At 38.0% G+C, this 22,191-nt stretch overlaps 1 protein-coding gene across 2 annotated transcripts in view; it reads right to left on the bottom strand.

Moving 5' to 3' along the window:
- Positions 1–1,474: 1,474 nt before the first annotated feature.
- The window catches only part of map2k5 (mitogen-activated protein kinase kinase 5), a 68,382-nt gene continuing 47,665 nt past the window's right edge, over positions 1,475–22,191 (bottom strand). For both annotated transcript variants that reach the window (XM_083550030.1, XM_083550031.1), the window contains 3 exons: positions 14,599–14,660; positions 11,405–11,450; positions 1,475–3,757 (listed from right to left, as the gene is read on the bottom strand). In XM_083550030.1, the coding sequence (XP_083406156.1) occupies positions 3,647–3,757; positions 11,405–11,450; positions 14,599–14,660 (219 nt within the window). In that variant the 3' untranslated portion in view covers positions 1,475–3,646. The remainder of the gene's footprint in view (positions 3,758–11,404; positions 11,451–14,598; positions 14,661–22,191) is intronic.

Here is a 22,191-nt window from a genome sequence, read left to right as displayed (position 1 = left end):
ACAGCTAATCTGCATTGATTTGAATCACTTCTATCACTGAATGAACTCACACTAAGAGATTGCAGTGAATCAGGTGAGCTGTTCTTCTTGTTGAAGCAGGTCAATTGTTTAGGATGTCTTTGGATGCAGAAGCTTTACGTTCCTCCTTCAGTTCAACTAGAAGACCTGAACTTGATAAAGAATGATGATGTTCACAATTCAAGCTGAATTAGGATACGGTTTAATTAGGATCTTGAGGCTCTAGGAATGAAAGCTCTTGAGTGGCCTGCTATAGAGCTCAAACCTCAACCCCACTGAACACTGTTAGATGAATTGGAACCCTGACTGCACCCCAGGTCTCCTCACATCAGTACCTGACTTAACCAACACCCTTGTGGCTGAATGAGCACAAATCTTTACAAGTACACTCCAAAATCCAGATCTTTCCTTGAAAGGTGGAGGTTATTACAACAGCAAATGGGGACTAAATGTTAAATGCGATATTCAAAAAGAAAATACACCTTATGGTCATGTGTCCACAAACGTCTGTTCCTATAGTGTGTAAAAAGAAGCAGGGCATTTTCTTATAGCAGCTATGCATATGTGTGCTTTACAGTAAATATTGTTTTCAGCTTACAATCTTTAATTGTTTGAAAAGAATCAATGGCATTCACATGCATTCTTACAGATGATACCAGGAAGGCAGCTCTGCGGATGAAGCTTCTGGGCCTTGTGAGATTCCTTCAAGTCTTGTGGTTTCCTTCTGCTTCACAAAAACACTGGCATGTTGTTTTATCAGTGTAAAATTACCTGAGGTGTGAATCAACATGAGGATGCTGCATGTGGATGAAGGCTGTGGATGAACTCACGTTGGGTCAGAATCTCTGAATTGACCATGACATTACCTAAAAATATATACGATTTTGTTGCATCATTTACAGCAAAAAACCCCCCCCACATTTTAGGCATAACATTATGACCACCTGCCTAATATTGTTTTGGTCTCCTTTTACTGCCAAAACAGTCCTGATCCTTTGAGCAGTAACAGCATTAACTTCTTTATCTATTGGATCGGACCACACGGACCAGCCTTCGCTCCCCACGTTCATCCATGAGCCTTGGCTACTCATGCGCCTGTCGTCGGTTCACCACTGTTCCTTCCTTGGAGCACTTTTGATTGATATTGACCACTGCAGACCAGGAACATCCCACAAGATCTGCAGTTTTGGAGACGCTCTGACCCAGTCGTCTAGACGTCACAATTTGGCCCTGGTCAAACTCACTCAAATCCTTACACTGCCCATTTTTTCTGCTTCTAACACATCAACTTCGAAGACAAAAATTTCATTAGCCTAATAAATCCCACCCGATTACAGGTGCCATGATGAAGAGATAATCAGTGTTATTCTCTTCACTGGTCATAATGTTATAATTTCAATGTTATTGCTGGTCGGCGTATATAACATTGTTTAAAATGAATTAATCACTCGAATAATACATATTATATGATAGATTTGATCAGCATAAGAAGACTCAATTATAGTACTGTATACAAAACATGGGATCACAGTCCTGAGAAACTCACTTCAAAATCCCATGTCGTCTTTACACTTCAATAATCATGTAAACTTTCAAATATAAACATTCACCATATTAAAATTAAAAATGTATACCAAATAATAAAAAAAAAAAAAAAGGTGTTATAAACAATATCAAAAGTCCAATGGAAATGCCGCTGTGCTTTATATTAAGCCTGAAGTATTACCAGCGATATTATTTTTCAAGAATAAAGTAATAAAAGCGCATTTCAGGTAATAGAGAAAAGGAATTGTCACGTTATTTTTCACAATAATGACCGGGCGCGTGTTGTTTGTGCACCTGCAAATGGATTTAGACAAATAAACACGCAGTTAAAAAAGCATAAGGGACACTTTTGGATTTCTTCACAGAAAGCGTTTTCGAGTCGGCGCATTAAAACGGCCCTTTAATGGCTCGAAGAGCAGTTCTTTATATTAACAAAATGAAGTGAGGTGTTTATAGGAGAGCATCAAGGGAGAAAAGAGGGATAGAGAGAGAAAGAGAGAGCGAGAGATACAACATCCTGAATGTTTCATTTAGTTAGGAAATGTCGAAGGTGTGCAAACTTCCACAGCAATGTGTAATGAGACTCATGTGCCACCAGTGAACCACACATTTCTTAAAGAAAAAAGGGAAGAGAGACAGAAATAGAAACAAAATGAAATAATACATAACAGTGCATTTCGAACTGAAGGGAAAATTGTAAGAAAAAACTTCATAAACTATAAAAAAAATTTGGGTGACACACCAAAAAAAAAATATTCATAATAATAATAAAAAAAAATAAAAAAAAACCTTTAGCCTTCAAGTATGAGACTAACTTTGGATATCATGTTCTATATCTCACTTTCTTCATTAGGATCTGGTCAGGTACGAACAGTTGCGACTGCGTTCATGTCCGAGTGGTTTGGGACACACCCTACTGTGGTGCTGCTTAATTTCTAACGTATCGCTGTATTAAACACACAGCGCTCCGATAAGTGCGTTATGGCATAAAGCGTCTTTAAGTGGCCCATGGAGTATTAAAAGAGCAGGCAGATGCGGTGGGTTGATGCAGCTGTAACATATGAGGCATGTTAGTCGGCAGCTGTCAGTGGTTAATAGAATAGTGAGCAAAAATTATTTACTCCCTGCTGTGGAATGATTACATGCTGTAGTGGAGAGGGAGGATGATGCTGATTCGGATTAAATATATCTAATAGATAAGTGGGGGTCATTCGAGTTAGATTTATGTGCATGAGAGGGTAAACAAGTGGTCGTAATAACTGTATCTTTACTGCACAAACCGGGTACGAGCGAGTGCTTTAAAAGGCCTTAGTGGTCCGCTATCAGGGTTTGGGGATTACATCAGCCTTCGTAATGTAAATAAGGGAAAGATAGAAGTGTACAGGTAAATAATGCATCATGGGTTATCAGTGAAAAACACAGCAGTGGAGAAAACCCAGGGTAGTGCATGTTAAAAGAGAGTTTAGGGTTAATATGCAGAGAAATTTAACGATGAACAGTACAGTCTTACATTAATAAACTGAACATCCTTTTTCTCTGTATATATACAGTATATATAAACCTCTTGCACATTTGGCTGCTGCTTCGTTTCTCCAAAGCATTGTACAACTACAATAGTACTAGTTTTACAATAGCCCAAGGATCCAATCAGTGGCACCGTGGTGGTACCTCACAACCTTATGATCAGTAGCCTTAAGTTTCTGTTCCCCCACCAGGTAATCAAAATGCAAAGCGTTTACTCTGCATTACGAGGTGTCCTAGTTTATCCCGGAACGACCCTGTTCAAAAGCTTTGGCTTCATGGTCCATCTGCTCGGGAAATGATGAGTCGTAAGATTTATACTGCAATTTCTGCATGTGTTCAAAAAGCAAATCTCAAATAACCAAACAAAAGAAAAAAAATACAGATCTGGAGTTAATGGATCCATCAAAAAAAAAATATATAAAATCTAAGTAAAAAGTCCATAAGCATTCTGGAGTCTGTTTATAGGTGGTCTCCTTCAAGTAAGTCCAGCCATTAAACCTCTGTACACTCAGTGGCACTTTACAGACAGAGGGGGGGCTCCTGGTTGTGTCACGGCTCTTTACATTAGCCCCTGAGCTTGATGGGATTTGCGATCCTCCAAGCTCCGACACACCCACATGGATACCACTTCTGAATTCCCGTCATCGTATTGCGTGATAAACGGATGGTCCTGTAAAAGACAGAAAGAAAACGAGCGATCAGTTAAAAACAACTCCACAGAAATCAGATACGAGAAGCGGGTTTGACCCTGACACTAATCCCGAGACAAGGTGACTGGCAGGAATACTTTTCCTCTGCTCCTCTGCCCTGTAGAGAAAAATGATAAAACACCATGACATTACTCCTGTTGCTTGAACTCATCTTATTAAGCAGAGCATATGCTAAAATAGTGTTGTGTATGATTTAGTGGCAGTGCTGCTGTTACTTAAAGGCTTCTGTCTCCGCTTTGACCCTGCCACCGGCTGCCCAGTTCCTGTGATTCCTGATTGGAGCTTTAGGCTTTGGAGATAAATTAGCAGTGACACTCGGCGCTGTTTAAATGAATGTGTCTTTCCTTATTACACTGATGTACTGATTGTAGCACGGGGCACTTGTGTACAGTTTAAAACAGCTCAGGGAGAAAAAAGTCCTAATTAAATACGAGAGAAATGAGAAGAAATGAAAAACAAAAGGGACCATTTAATTACAGGAATCATGTTTTAACCGACATCACAACATTTTCCCATAAACTTTCCATTTCTTCCAAACTGGATATATAGTAACATTATATACACCTAATAAACAGCTAAGATGTTCACGGTTTAACCGACTTTACATGGTAATTAATTGCACTGAGTAACTAAAGAGGAAAGATTTCGATTGGAAAAGCACATAAAAAGACAAAAAAAATCGTAAGAAATACAAGTTAAAAAAACGCCAATTTTCTGATGATTTTAAACAATGAAGACTAAAAAAATATATTTTTTTAAAGCACAAGCATTTTTACAATTATTGCATTAATTAAAAGAATTACATTTACTCTTAACTTATTACATTCCATATAATTTTGCACAATTTTTTAAATACTATTTTATCATTATCTCATATTTTCACATATTCCCTTTTACCTAATGCACAATTTTCTGAGCAGCCAATCAGGTTTATTCGGTAAGTTGTATTCGGTATATAATAAATGCATCCGACAAATAAATCATCTTGAATGCATGCGTCCTTTAATCAACCAATCGTTGACCAGATAAAATAAAAAGACTGATTACGTGCTGTTCATGATCAGCTATTAAATAATAAAGATGGGTGAGGTATTGATGTTATTACAATATCTTTAAACCCCCACAAAAACATGTAAAACACAGATCAAGTACCAAAATCTGTGTAAGCCTGTGTACACTGTTATGTAAAACACCATCACTGCAACATCTTCAATGATTATAACACAATTCTCACACTTTAACTCCCTACTAAACACCATTTCAGTATTCCCCAACTCATTATAAAATAGGGCCAAAAGATTGGTTCACAACACGCCAGTCATTTTTATAGACTCTTGTTTCTCCTTTTCCCACAGACACACACTTTTGGTCTGTGTGAGGACAGAGTGGGACCATCAATCGTGCTGTCCTGCTAATGGTGAGCTCTGTGTGCACCACAGTGAGGTTAATCACTCTCAGCTCTGGGTTGTGTTGAGGCCCGTCCTGAGGGCGAGCCATAGTGAGGACTCTTCTCATCAATCACACGGACCGGGCACAGCCTCACCAGCCTACTTCAGCTCCAGGCTCAGATATAGAGCAGTAATACGTAGCTGAACCCGTCTCTCCGCTGCGACCCTGCCAGCCCAGATGAGGGTCCAAGCACGTAGGGCAGCCTGTTTTTGACCCGGCACAGAGAAGAGGAGTACTTCCAGAACATTTGGGAGGACATGCAGTCAAGGACAGGAGAGGGGACATTTAAGGAGAAAGAAATATATAAATAACACAAAACACACACACACACACACACACACACACACACACACACACACACACACACACACACACACACACACACACACACACACACACACACACACACACACACACACACACTGTCAATGATCAGTCGCATGCTCTTACACACATTTGGACAATGACAAGCTGCAATAAATCAGAGCTCAGGCGGTCAGTTGCTTGTTTGGCTGGACTGACACAGGCCACACACACACACGAATCCGCCACTCGCCACCTGTGTGTCCCTCTGTTCACTGCGATTTGGGAGAAAAAAAGAAGAGCTGGTGTGCATGTGTGTTTGAGAGCATGCCGAGAAGTGCACCTCCATTAATTAACCCACCTGCTGCTAACATTGCACCCATGCAGAGGAAGTTATTAAGAGAGGAAAGGCAGAATAAATACTGCTTTAGTTAGGTCATTATCAGCTTCTGCTTACCTCTCCACCATCAGGCGGAAAAAACTCATTTAAAAGTGTGGCTACATTAATCACAGCCCCATATCAAAGTGCGATAATCACCTGAATTCTCTGTTAAAATAAAACTGCCGAGCCCAGGGGAAATCTCACCGTACTCTTTAATTGTTTCGAGGCTGTGATAGGCCTTTTAATCTAAGATTAATTTATGCTTTTTTAAATAACTCTACATATGATTAATAAGCTTAAAAATTAAAAGGAGTCTAAAGCAATTATAACAAGTGCTTGGTCACCACCTCATTAGAATGTGTTAAAGAGCAATGGTGAAGTGGAGGTGTATGCCAAAGTGAGTGTGTGTGTGTGTCTCTTATATTGGTGTAGGGAAAATAGCACAAGACAGACAGATAGAGTGTGAAAGGTGAAGAGGTCACTGTTATAACTAGGTCTTGGCAGATTTGCATACTAATGACAAGCTCCCACTGGATACAGAGAAGTGTGTGTGTGTGTGTGTGTGTGTGTGTGGCTACATTATAGGCTAAAGCTTCATGATCTCTTAATTCAGCTCTCACCAAGGGAAAGACTATTCGTCTAGATTACTAAAGAGCAGGGCAGGTGCACCGAGAGCCACAGCCAGTCGAGCTTCATGACTGTCACCTGACTCTCAGGCAAGACTCTACCTCATAAACACACACACACAAACCAGCAGTTAATAAAAACACCCCATATTTTGCAATGGTTTCTGTTTAAGAAGTATAAAAGCATGCCTAAATGATTTTGAAAAAAATAAAAGAAAAAACTTTGCCACGAGTTTAGTCAACTGGCTACAGACAGGCAACGAAATAAAAAGTAATTAAAATCTATTTCACCCAAAAAGTAGCCAAATCATCGTATTTGTACATTAAACATTAGTCATCAGCATAATCTACACAATCATATCTTAAGATGGAGACTGTGAAATTTGAGAGCAGAGCTTGTTTGGTCTGAATGACCTTCAAAGCCATACATTCTTTATGTGTTTAATTGTTAAACTAAGCTAAAATATATTTCTTGAAAATCATATTTTGTGTCCAGGTACATTAAAATGAACATATTTTCCATTCCTGTCACTACCTTAAACCCTGGAGCAGACTTGCTACATTAAATAGGCATACAATCATGATTGTTCCTCGAATAAATAATTCAAGAGGTCAATTACAGCATTGTGACGATGCTGACATGTTCTGAAAAGAAGGGCAATGATGTGGCTCTTATACATAATTGTATAGGTAATTACTACTTATTGGTTTGGAAATACACTAAATGGACATACAAGTATTTTTCCAGCCATATTCGGTTCTTCCTCAACCTGTTCCTACAAAGTTCGAGGCATTCAATTTTATAGGATGCCTTTGAATTTTGTGGCATCAAATTTTCCTTTTACTTGAACTAGGAGACACAAACCTGCTCCATGAAGATATGGTTTGCATTGGTTGGAGTGGAAGATCTTAGGTAGCCTGCAATAAAGCTCTGACTTCTACCCTATTTAACCCTATTGAAAACCCAAGGCCTCCTCACTTCCTAACTTTACTAAAGCCCTTGTGGTTGACTGAGCACAAATCCTACAACACATTCAAAATCTTCCCAGCAGATGTGAGCAAAAATGACATTCAAACGATGTTCGTATTTAGTATAAGTTATGAAAAAAATCTATAATTAAACAGGAGTTTAAAGTTGTATGTAATTACTCTGAATGCGGTTTGAATTTGGTGTCACCCACATGAGGATGGGTTCCTCTCTTAAATCTGGTTACTCTCAAAATTTCTTCCACATACCATCGCTAGATTCTTCCCACTGTAGCCATGGGATAAACTGATAGGGAGTAATTTATACATTTAAAATGTATATTTGAAATCCTATATTTCTGTAAAGCTGCTTTTTTTTTAGGACAATTTTAATTCTTCAAAGTGCTACACGAAAAATCTAAATGAACTGAATTATATTCAATGTGAAGGCATATATTTGGACAGGTTTTGGGTGAAATCTGTTACCCAAAAAGCAGAAGCATGTCTTGGCTGATTGGTGAAAAGCTAATTGGAAGGAATTTTCCACTTCAATTCAAATAAACTCAATTTGAACATAGCATGAAGGAAAGATTTCTAAGAAGAACCCTAAAGGAGCCCATAACTTCCCAAAAGTGCTTCAGGAAACTCAAATTTGTAGGTGAGGGGGATATTTTGATGTTTATTGAAATCGTGAAAACCTTGTTTTGTGCGGATGAGCAGAATCAGGTTGCTAAGCAGCATGTGCGAGATAGAAAAGGGATAAGCTTTACCCCCAAAACCACAGTGCTATCAAGCTAAAAGCTAGGATCGCTCTCGCGGGACTCCTCAGCGTGCTAATGTGTAAACAAGTCATCACAGTGATGTCAAAGGGCTTTCAAAGCCCACTCTTATGCTTTTCCCTGCAGTACGGGCCACAGGCATTCAGCAAGATGATGCATCTCTCTTTAAAGGGCTTCTCCCCTGAGCCCTGGCTCTACCCCACATCCACATTTGCAAAAACACAAGCGCGCACACACAAAAAGACACAGACACGCTTCTCCGTGAGAGCGTGCACACCCTGTCTGTAATCAAGCTGCCTCAGGGAGGGGAGGAAACCTATAGGTCTCTATAGGTCTCTAAAAGATTTGGGGTGTAGGCTACAGAACTCAGCCTTTTGTCCTCAGCAGCATCGTGCGTTGCAGCTGGGGCCTGCGGTGCTGCATGCTCCTCTGGGACAAAAAGTGCTAAAAGGACAATGACAACTGGGTGACAATGAAAAACGTCTATAGGGAGAAGGGGGGACATGTCAATCACTACACAATCACTGCTGGAGTCTCACATGGCAGAAACATGGTATAGCTGATCAGATGGAAATTCGTGGTGATAAAGAGAAGCTTAAAAAAATTATCATTCACTAGGCATGTGTTGGTTATTGTTAGAACATGCTGAAATGTCATCATCCTGGGTTTCCAGAAACCACAATAAAACTGAGTAGGCAAAAAATGAAAGCCAATTTGAGTGGAGAAAAACCCAAGCAGCAGCCAGCACAGACAATAAACAATTTGGAAATAAAAAATATCCAGGGCAACTGAGCTGTGAACTTCAACGTTTTCTGCTTCTCTATGATACCATTTTGGGTAACAACAGGACACATCTTTACACAAATGCATGAGGAAAAGAGATTTCATTGGAAAAAAATCGCTCAATAATCTCAATTATGGCCTGAAGTTTGATGTTCACCATCATGAGTGGAGACTTGTGTACCTTCAGACAACAACATCGTAACCATATTGACACATTCTCCCACTTACACACGTACATAAGCTGCATTTGCACCTGAATCTCAGTGGACCAGGCTGCTCTCCATGGTGCTGAAAGGACAATGTTTACAGCCTTTCGATACATCAAGTGCCAATGGCCGCATCCTTGCGTGCCTACTCGGAGATATCTGAGAGTTCCATCGAGTGCACACAAAAAGCAACAAATTCCATCTGGACAGACTAAACTCAGGACTAAAAAGTGGTTCAATACGAATGTGAGAGAAGGTGAAAAGCAATGTCAAAGAATACAAGATAAGTGAGACTCTCAGTAGGAAATAAATATTACAACCTAAAGAACCCAAAAGCTGTTCAGATGATAAAAAAAATGCTTGGAGGCAGATATAAATAAAAAGAAACTATTCATACAAGCTATTAATAAATATCTATACATATTTTTATACTATAAATACAAGGCATAGTCTGACCATTTACATTACACCTATCAAAATTTAAATCGGAACAGAGTTCAAAGTAAACATTGCAATACAACTTTACATTATAACTCAGAATCATGTATAATATATTGTATTTGTGCAATGTAAAAATTAAAAATGAAATTAAAGTAATACTGTTATGCTGAGACTGCAGCCATAGATTTGTTTCCCCAAACAACCTTCTGATGGCTCATAATATGGACACTGCATATTACATAATGCATCCATCCATCCATCCATCCATCCATCCATCCATCCATCCATCCACACATATACATACATACATACATACATACATACATATACCAGAACAGGATCTAAACATGTAAAATACACTATATGGACAAAAGTATTGGAACACTCCATTTAGATGGAGCGGAAAATATTGAGTGACCTGCTAAAGACTTATTAAACCTTACTGAACACCTATGGGATGAACTGGAACGCTGACTGTACCCCAAAACTCCTCAACCTACATCAGTACCTGTTTTTTTAACACCCATGTGGCTGAATGAGCAAATCTCCACAAGCAAACTCCAAAATCTACTGGAATGTCTTCCCAGAAGAGTGGAGATTATTAGAACAGCAAACGGGGATTAAACGTGGAATTGAATGTTCGAAAACCTTTTTGAATTTCATTTAAATTGGTTAGTCGATTTAAAATTTTGCTTAATTCAAACCCTTAAAAGTGCAATTATCTGCCACTGGAGTATAAAGATTTTAGGGTAAAATTATTGTACTGACATAATACATCAATAATACATTATATACATTATATGTTCATCTGTGCACTATTACAAGTTGTAAAAGTAACCAAATTAAAGTAATCATTCATGGCCTTACAACTATTACTACTGATTCGATTCTAATCAATCCACAAACATCAAAACACACTGGCTCTTTTAGTCCTACAGTCTGGATTAAAAACAACAACAAAAAAAAAGTATATTTATATATATATATATATTTATATATATATATATATATATATATATATATATATATATATATATATATATATATATATATATATATATATATACACACACACACACACAGTACAGACCAAAAGTTTATATATATTATATATACAGTACAGACCAAAAGTTTGGACACACCTGCTCATTCAAAGAGTTTTCTTTATTTTCATGACTATAAAAAATTGTAGAGTCACACTGAAGGCATCAAAACTATGAATTAACACATGTAAAATTATATATGGAATTATATACATAACAAAAAAGTTAACTGAAAATATGTCATATTGTAGGTTCTTCAAAGTAGGCATCAAGAGAATGCCAAGAGTGTGCAAAGCAGTAATCTAAGCAAAAGGTGGCTACTTTGAAGAACCTACAATATGACATATTTTCAGTTGTTTCACACTTTTTTGTTATGTATATAATTCCACATGTGTTAATTCATAGTTTTGATGCCTTCAGTGTGACTCTACAATTTTCATAGTCATGAAAATAAAGAAAACTCTTTGAATGAGAAGGTGTGTCCAAACTTTTGGTCTGTACTATATATATATATATATATATATATAAATAAAATGCTGATATTTACTGACTCAATCATTTTTAAGGAATATACTTTAGATACAGTTTTCCACAAGATATTATACAACTATATTTGTACAAACACTCACCATGAGGTTATTGGGGGCAGGACGTTCTTTTGGTTGTTTTTTCATGCTGTGGAGAGAAACAGAGCAAACAGATAATATGCAGATAAAATAAAAAGGCACAGGAGGGACACAGAGAACATTAATGAAAGAAACCTAGCTAATAAAAGAAGTCCAAACTTAACTCAAGGTCATTGTAATAATGACACATTACAGCAAATCTTTTTACTTCCTCTTTTTACAACTTGCAAGATATCCAGAAGGGTCATGACAAATGAATGATGCTGAATGACATCCTTGTTTATAAAGATGGGTAAAGTAAGTTCATAATCAACTCTCCTTGGCACAGATCTTCCTATCGCTAGGGTAAATCACTCAACCTGACCCATTTACAAGATAACTGGGATTTCAGGGGCATACAGGTGTACAGAGGCTGTTTGGGCCATGATGAATTAAGCATCCTCAAAAACAGGCTAATAATAGCAGGGGGCGTTGGAATAGCAGTGCCAGGCAGGGGTAATAGGGCACAACTAGTTGACCTGTGTGTGTAAATAAGGTGTGTGGCAAGTAAACAACAGCTGCTAAACATGTCCCAGCACATCTGGTTATTGCCACAGGGCTTGCAGGTCCCAAACAGAAAAGGGGATGAGGGACAGAAGGCAAGAGGGATCGTGGGTGCTTGGGCTACAACCTGAGAAATGTGTGTGTGCAAATATTTTGATTAGTGTTCCAAGATCTTGTCTTTAGTAATGCTTAAGAGAGCACAGCATGCAGGAAAAAAGGCAAATGCAGCAAGTTCATACCAGCATCCTGTGTGTCAGATGGCGCAATGTTTCAGGATCAACCCAAGACATACATACATATATATTATATATATAAAACAGTAGCAACTTTATGGTGCATGAATTTGAACTCACAAACGTCCAATCAGAAGTCCAACGTTTACCAACTCAGCTACCATGTAAGCTTCATGTAGGTAAAAAAGGGCAGACAGCACTTTCTTCTGAATGATATGCCACCCTGAGGTTCAGCAAGAACAGCAGATTAAAAAGATGTGGTTTACTTGCTTTGCATGTCCCAGGGGAAGTACATTTACCTTCAACCCTCTCAGGTTGGTAGGTAATCATACAGTCTGGGAAATAATTATATGAGCCCCTGCTGATTTTGTGAGTTTACCTTCTTACAAAGAAATGAACAGTCCACAATCTTTATGGTAGGTTTACAAAAGAAACAGAACACACACACTAATATATATTATTATATATATTATATATATATATATATATATATATATATATATATATATATATATATATATATATATATATATATATATATTTTTTTTTTTTTTTTTTTTTTTTTTAAGTTATACATTTATTTTCATTATGTGTATAAAAGACCAGTCACAGAATTAAACTCTTCCATTCAAACCTCTCCACCACCATTGGCAAGACCAAAGAGCTGTCAAAGGATGTCGGGGACAAGACTGAGATAATAGGGATAAGAGTGTAGACCTGCAAAAGGCTGGAATGGGCTTTAAGACCATCAGATTGTTGGCTTAGCCCTACGTTTTTGGTCATTGTCAGGCTGGAAGACACATCCATGACCCATCTTCAGTGTTCTGGCTGAGGCCAGGAGGTTCTCATTCAAGATTCTACAGTGCATGGCCCCATTTATGTGGTAAAGTCTTCCTGTACCCTTAGCAGAGAAACAACCCCAAACCAGAATGTTTCCTCCTCCATGTTTGACAGTAGGGATGGTGTTCTTCGGGTCATATTCAGCATTTCTATGCCTGCGGCGAGTAAAGTTGATAGCAAAGAGCTAAATCTTGATCTCATCTGACCACATCACATTCTCCCAAGCCTTCTCTGAATCATTCAGGTGTTCATTGGCAAACTTCAGACATGCCACTGTGTGTTACCAGTGTTTTTTTTGGTGACTGTGTTCCCAGCTCCCTTAAGATCATTAAAAAGCTCTTCCGTGTAATTCTGGGCTGATCTCTCACCTTTCTTAGAATTATCCCTACCCCATGAGGTAAGATTTTTTTGCATAAAGCTCCAGAGCAATTGCGATTGACTTATCTTGTGTTTCTTCCATTTTCAAATTATCGCCAACAGTGTTCTCTTTCTCACCAAGCTTCTGTATGGATTTGTAGCCCATTCCAGACCTGTGCAGGTCTACACTCTTATCCCTGACATCCTTTGACAGCTGTTTGGTCTTGCCCATGGTGGTGGAGAGGTTTGAATGTTAGTGACGGGTGTCTTTTATACACATAATGAGTTCCTAATGAAATCAGCAGGGGATCAAATAATTATTTTCCCACACTGTATGTCAGATGACCTGGCTGATGCGTGGGAATTAGCCCAGATTAAATTAGGGAGAAACTCAGGGAAAGATCCATAAAATAAAACTGCAGTTCGAAATGTTAATGTGTTTCCAAACTTCTTGTTGTGTTTCATGTGTTTTATATGAACCAAACAAAAATATTGAAATGTTAAATTGCTGTTACAATTAGATTAGTAATAAGAGAAAGGAAAGGGGTTTCAACAGTTTTATTGCTTGTGTATAGAGGGGCGCTTTAAACATAAATTCAAATATATTACAGGGTGGCACAGTGCGGTAATTTGTAGCTCGGGGGGCTGGGGTGATACCTCAGTGGTTGGACTTATCAGAAGGTAGCAAGTTCAAATTCCACCACCACAAAGCTGCCACTGCTGGGCTCTTAAGCAAGGCCCTTAATCTTGATTCACGCACAGAATTTCACATTTGCTCGTTTGAATGGGTTTCTTTTTTTTTTTTTGTTTCGAATTTCCTTTCACCTTAAAAAAACTTGACACACTAAATAGTCCCTTGGTGTGATTGTGTATGTGTTTGCATGTGTATGTAGCCCTGCAATGGACTGTAGTCCTGTCCAGGATGTATTTGTGCCTAATGCATAGTGTTCCCAGGACAGGCTCCAGATCCGTCATGACCTTGACCAGGATAAAGTGCTTACTAAAGATGAATGAATAAAATGTTTTAAAATAGCCAGTAGCCAGAAGGGAGAAACCAAATGTTTTTGGCCTCACCCTTGTGACAGAGTCATGTTTTGAAGCTTCATAACCAGGTAAAACAGTCCTTCAGTAGCAGCTGCCATGTAATCAAAACCAAAAATACTATACTGATGAAAATCAACTTTATAATGAATAGAAATTCAGTGCTGAATTACAAACACTCACCACTGTGTTATAAAGTGCACAAATTTCTCACTGAATTGACCGACTGGAAGCACAGGAGGATCCTGAAACACAGAATACACAAGCGTGGGTAACAAATAAAACAAAATAACAAAAGGGCTTACCATGTGAAAGCATTGCAGTTTAATGCTTGTGCATTACAACTATTTCTGACAATTTGTCATTTGATCACATAAAACTCAGAAATCAAAAATAAAAGGATATTAATAACATAAAAGAGAAAAATAGCTAAAAATCTTGAGCAGATGGAACACGTATGTAAGGTTTTTTTCCCTTTAAAAAAACACAATCAATAAAACTCATGCACATATTTCCTCATGAAAGATGTCTGAAGAGTCAGGATGTACCGATTTCTCTGCAGCACCTGAACCCCTCTATTGTTGGGCAAAATACAATGCAGAATGATGTGCAGACATGATTACAACCTGAACAAACATCGAGACCCTTAATAGTAAGGTTGGGATACATGAACAGAGTAACAACCTAGACTGAGTGAGAGAGAGAGAAACAAAGCAAGAGAGAGGGAGGAAGGAAAGCACAAATCGAGCAGTCAACATATTCAAAATGTCCTTTTGCAACAAGTGCCCTAATTTTGAGCTCCTGAAATGTAAATATTTTACTTAGTGTATACAAATTAACTCTTGAATCTACAGTCCAGTTCTCCCCAACACACAACTTTATGAAACTTGCAGGAATTTTTAGCCATGACAAACACATGTATGTATGTATGACTGACTGTTATTGGAGTAACAGTGACTCACGTTTTTTTAATCCTTGTTTTAATGATAAGATGACTGCAATGAATAAAATGAGTTTTTATGGAATTCAATAAAATGGTTCATTACTAGTAATATGATTTCGCTTGTTTGCGTCTTTAACAAATATGAAAGTTAATTTATATCAAATAAACAAAATACTCTATGGCATGCCGTCACTGACAAACAATCAAGTTCAGAGTGGTATCAGAAGATCAGTTGAACGTCATGACAACCACATTGCTGATTATTTTCCCCTTAACAGCACACCGAGCGTTTTATTCCTATCATAGGATTTCACTATGGTTGATGCGACTAAAGATACATATTGCGTTATGCCATTATGGGGGGAGGTGGTAGCTAAGTGATTAAGGCATTGGACTTTGGATCGGAAGGTAATGAAGGTTTAGCACCACCAAGCTGATATTGCAGGTCTCTTAAACAAGGCCTTTAACTCTCAACTGCTCAGTTATATGTCACTCTGGAAAAGGTTGTCTGCCACATGCCATAAATGTAAATATGCTTGTAATATATGAATCAACATGCTAAACCTATTATGAGTCATTAATTAAAACTTATATAAAAAAACAAAAAGAAATCATTACTATGCTTTAAATATTAATACAACCACAAAAAACTTACAGAAAAAAATCCAGCTGCTTAGAGAACATACAGGAAGTGCATTAAGTGCAGGCATCAACAATGGATAAAACAACTTCATGATAAGAATTAGGAACTGACATTGTAATTTTGTGAAAGTTGAGAGAGCAATAGATGCTAAAATTAAATGAAAAGCTATTTACTAATATTAAAGGATTACTTATGTTTGATTAATACTATTTTACACCGTTAATCTCAATTTCCCTTTTTTGTCAATAAACAACAAAAAACAACACACTTACTGACAAAGAGCAATACGTTTTAAATGTCTAAAGGGACACACATTGTACTGTAATGTTTATTAAATCACATTTTAATTTATAAAATAAAAGTTAAATACATTTAATCATCTTTGTATTAACAATAAAAAATCTAGAAAGAAAATGTATGAATAAAGGGATCTATAAATAAATACACAAATAAATAGACAGATCTGTGAGAAAACAGGTTTGAAATAAAAAAAGAAAAGTCGGGTTAAAATCACATAAAACCACTAAATGTGCCAAAGAATGATGATGTCAATATTGAGCGTAATAATCAGAATTATTGTTGTATCCATTATCATGCAGCCCGACCGAACGCGATCTCATTATACCGACCGACGCAGAAAATAACGCAGAAGTCATCCAGTCAAATCGCAGAAAAGTGGATTGATCTTATTGGCTATTAAAAAGCCCTTTGGGCTGCTTTTCCTCCTCCTGTAATTCGACTTGCTCTCTTCATGCCCTGTGCTCCAGGTAGGTTGCAGGAGTATGATGCATGCACCTATTTAAATTAACAAAGCAATGAGAGCAGAGGATGCGTCACTGCTCGAGTGAGCTGCAGCGTAGTGGAGCAGCCATACATCATTACACAGCCTGGGCCTACAGCCTGAAGGCTTACACACGCTCACACACACGCACACCTGCCAGCGAATATGCACGGATATAGTAGAAAACACACACATCTGCACTTCACGAGGGAGCTTTGATGTGGTTGTAGTAAGATAAAGAACGAGATGATGATGAAAGCGCCACTGTATTATGCAGCCTGCTGCCATTATCTCCAGCACCACAAACGGCCGGAGACCCGGAGCCTCGCTTTCTCCACAATACCAGCGGTAAATATACATGTAATTGCCTGGCAGCAATTATCAGGCAAAATTAGATCAGTAATTACAGCGGTGAATTTAAGCAGGAGTCTTATTAGGGACATCAGCTCCTTCTCGAAACACAGGCAGAGCGCATCAATAAACGACAAGCTGCCCTGCAGATGGCCAAACGAGCCGCTGGGCACCAAGCGCTTCAGCCCACAACACGATGAACAGAAAAAAAACGACAGAGAGCAAGACAGAGATAGACAAACTGATAGAGAGAAAAAGAGCGACAGAGAAAGAGAGTGAGGGGGAAAGAGAAGGGACAAAAGGAGCTCTTGTGTGTATTACCTCATTTAGCTGTTTATTCACCCCTCACCTGAGCCCCATGAGACCTTGCAACCGATTATTAATGCCTCTCCATGGCAACCCCCCACACACACACACACACACACACACACACACACACACACACACACACACACACATACATGTTCTTGATGCACTTCATCCAGTCCATGTATACACACACACACACACACACACACACACACACACACACACACACACACACACAAAATGCTTTCATGACTGATGCACAAAACCGATGACTGATGCGATCTGTCTGCTCTGAACCCTAAATAATTGTGAAAGTGAATCATAGATTATTTTCTTGTATTTGTATAAAAGGCTTCTCTTGTCTTATTCTGTTAATTTTCTCTACATCTTCCATCTGTAGATTTCCTTCTCTAAACTTACAACAGAGAGACAATGAAATAATAATAATAATAATAATAATAAAAAAATTATATATATATATATTTGCGCAAACCAGGTTATACGAAACTCACTTATAATGGAAACCTAAGTAGAACAGTTGATGCGGTGTCTCGTTTACAAAAAAACGCATAAAAAAAACAAATAAACTTGAAAACATACATAACAATGGCGGGATATATATATATATATATATATATATATATATATATATATATATATATATATAAAAATATATATAGAGTTAGCGCAATGTCACTGCCTGAAAATGCTAAAGAAGCCATATCACTAGCCTTAGCTGCTAACCAGGCAGTGCCCCACTGTGCCACCCTGTAATATATATTCAAAAGGGAATAATCCTGACAATTCCACTTATCGAGGGAGTGAATGAAGAAAAGAATGAAGAAAATGAAGAAATGAAGACATTTGTTACAGTATGCTGAAATACCTGCAGACCACAGGTCAATAAAACAGAATAAAAAGTTGTACACTAGATTATCCATGGCCTGGTACTGGTCTGTGGTCCAGACGTTGGGGACCCTGTTTTAATCTATACAGTTTTAATGCCAGGAGTGTCATCAATGCCACTTATATGTCATCCTGTACATACTTGTGGTCATCTCTTTGCAACGAGTTGAGCAATGGTGCTATGGTATCTCAGCGCTGACTCTATTACTTGTACAATACATATACACTTGTGCAATATGACATCACTTGGAAACGATGAGTGACATAAGCAGCTCTCGATTTTGTTGCAAACAGCAGAATAGGTTTTTTTTCTCTTTCCTTCATTGTAAATGTGCTAGCAAATATCCCGCTGTGACATCAGAGCGACACACAACTGACGCTATCTTGCAGGAATAATAAAAATACTCCAACCAACAAATTAGTAACAGAGCGGCTAAACGTTATAAACATTTCCCCAAAATACGTTTTTTTTTCTTTCTTTATTTTCTTAGATTCAAAGATCCTTAATTGACCCTTTTTATGTTACAAATCATATTGCATATTCTATATGTTTACTGAGGCCTCCTATTATTTTCTCAGTGTAGAGAAATGTGTTGAAACTGTTGGCTGTGGTAATTGTACACATACAGTGGATAGGAGGTTGGGCTGAAAGACACTGGAGTATTGCTTTAAGCCAGTCAGGTGCTTGCGCTTTCTCTGGACTGGATTATTCTTATAAAGTAGGTCCCACAAAGACCCTGCCAACCCTGTGTGTCTCATTCAGACACCCTCACTCACATTGGGAGAATTGGGTAATTTAGTGGCTGCTCTCTACATGCCCGTGTGTGTGTGTGTGTGTGTGTGTGTGTGTGTGTGTGTGTGTGTGTGTGTTAATGCATTGGTCAGCTGAAAGTAGGTGGAAGCAGCAGAAGCAGTGTTCCCTGGCCTCGGGGCACTGAAGGGAAGGGCATGGCAGAAAATAGTTTGAGTGATGCCTCTGCCGTTTGAGTAATGAACAGTTCAGCTGGGTCAACCCATTACACCAAGCGGCGTTTAATTATTAATTACGCTCAATCTATAAGAGAAAGGACAAGTTCAGTATGTTTAATGTGTGTTTATGCTCCTTTTACTCTCCCCTCCCTCTCTCCTACCATACCGCCATTAGCACATGTCAGCGAGCTGCTCAGGCAGAAAGGAGAGGTCTCTCTCTCTTGTTCTCTCTCTCTTCTACACACACATTTATTTGCAATTAACAAAATTACTTATTAATCACTCAAACAGATGAGGAAAGCACATTTAAATGTTACAGTTTCCAGTATTGATATTACATTCACCCTACTGCTAGAGCTCGAAGCAAAATCTGATGACTGCTCAATGCCTGGGTGGGACAATACCACTAAGACCATTTGCAGTAATAAGAAAACTAAATACGCACACCGATACACATCCGAAAAAAATCCCCTGTCATATCAAACATGTATCAATATCGAAATCTTTATGAAGTCGCATTCTTTCACAGATCCATACGTTTTAAATTCTGCTAAAATATTAATTACCTTATCAGAGTAATTATATAAGGTGACGTTTTATTGATTTCTTCGCTTATCTAGATTTATTTTTGCCCTATTTAGCTCCATAGAGTTATTAATGTACCTAGTGGTCAAAATGAGAACTGCAACAAGCATCAATAGATATTAGGGATGGTAAGATTCACTGAGTCGCATCGTTGCGTTGGCATAAAAGTTAACGATGTGATACATCAGTTTAAAAAGTGTGTATCGGATAAACGTTGGCATTTGAATCACGATTTGCATCGGTAAAAAACTATTTCAGAATGTCACAGTACATGTTGGAATCCATGTTTCCCTTAATAAGCAGCCCCAGACCATGATGCTACCACCGCCATGCTTGACTGTAGGCCAAAACAAGTTTATCTTAGTCTCATCAGACCACAGGACATTGTTTTAGTAATTCATGCTCTTGGACAGGTTGTCTTCAGCAAACTGTTTGTGGGCTTTCTTGTGAGCCAGCTTCAGAAGAAGTTTCCTTCTGGGACGCAAACCGACTTGTTGCAGTGTGTGGCGTATGGTCTGAGCGCTGACGAGTTGACTGTTAACTTCTGCAAACTCTAAAGCAATGCTGGCAGCACTCATACGTCTGTTTTTTTTTAAGCAGCTTTTGCACCTGCACGAGGACTCAACATTTTTGATTGACTCTTGTGAGGTCTGTTCTGAACCCGTCTTAGAAAACCTCTGTATGACCCTGAGAGACAAAAAATAATAAGAACTTCTGGTGTAATTTAATCTTTTTTTTTGGTACTGCAAAGGCCTGTTTGTAAAAGGGCCATGTGTTAGAAGTCGGAAGGTGTTTAAGTAAATTTATGATTTGCTGTCTGTATCATATTGACCTGCACATCATTATATTTTTCCATTGCATCGTATTACAATGAATCACATTGTGTTGAATCAAATCGAAATCGGCACTGCATCGTAATCGGGGTGAATCGTATCGCATCGGTAGCTGCGTCATATGTATCCTTAATGTATAGTATCATTGGCTATGCAATGAGATGCGGATCGTATCAGCCTCAGTTATGAAAATGCTGATCCCTAAGAGAACCTAGGAGAAAATTAATTCTGCTTTTTAGACTTTACACTGAGCCATCATTTTCTCCTCACAGCTGTTTGTGCACTTAACCTTTCTGAATATTTTTAGCCCTCACTATATACAAAACATTAGAGGAGGACACAGTTTGTTTGTTTTTTTGTTTACCTGAGAAAGCCAGTGAATTTTTGTTCAGCTTGGCTTGATCCAGTGTGTCCATAATATATAATAACCATTGTACTGAATCATGTTTCTTTAACAGAAATGCATGTGAACTACAGTGTGAACAAGTCTCCCTTTAGGCTCTAGTTTTACATCATTTGTGTTATTTAGGATGAAATATTTGCTGCAAGCCTAGTTAATGAGCTTTGTTAAAAACGAGACACACACCTGCTGTATCAATGCAGCAGAACAAAGGCCCATCTACAAACCACTAATGTTGGATGGCTGAATGCTATTGATTTTCACCTGCCTATTATGTGGTCACTTTTTTGCTGGATAATAGCCTTTAGCAAGAGTCAAATGTGATAGCCCTTAACCTTAATTTGGTTTGAGGCTATGTTGATATTAATGGTGCCCTGAAACGACAAAGAATTTGATCACTCGTGATGCTACATATGCGGAACACAATCGTCTACGCCCTTAGAGAAAGCATTCAAAAAAGATTTTTCGCCATTTAACAATCAGCTTTTAATTGCTCTTGAACGGTTTTTATTCTTGTCTCAAAGAAAAGTGAGCATTTTGAAGAGAAACGTTTGTGCCTGGAAATTAGCTGAAGATACAACAGTTCTTCAGGGAACTATATTTGGTTCTTATTAGACAATGAATTAACAATTTCTTTTAATAATGTAATGAATGGTTAAACTGTGGATTTATCCATCCAGCACACATGGACTCCACTTCCTTTGTGACCTTATATATTATAGGAAATTTCTATTTCACTTTTAATATTAGATATTGACCCAAGGCAGTTTTACAAAATCAAGGCTTCGATCTAGGTCTCTGATAAGCAAGACAGAGACAATAGAGGTAAGGAAATCCTCTTTGGAGGAAGTAACCAGACCATAAATCTGTCCTTCCATCTACATAAAGAGCTTTTCTCAATGTAGTAAACGATCATATAGTTTAAACAAAACAAACAAACAAAAAATAAGGACGAAAAAAGCATTGAAAGATTGCAAGAAACAGTAGCCGGGTTTATGCAGGTTTCACAAAGTGGATTTGAAGATATTTTGAAACCTTTTTAAGATCGTTAATAAT

The sequence above is a fragment of the Silurus aristotelis genome (assembly GCF_946808225.1).
Source record: "Silurus aristotelis genome assembly, chromosome: 9".
In the NCBI taxonomy this organism is placed as follows: Eukaryota; Metazoa; Chordata; class Actinopteri; order Siluriformes; family Siluridae; genus Silurus; species Silurus aristotelis.
Note: the sequence above shows the minus strand (reverse complement) of the source record. Positions and strands in the feature narration are given on the sequence as shown.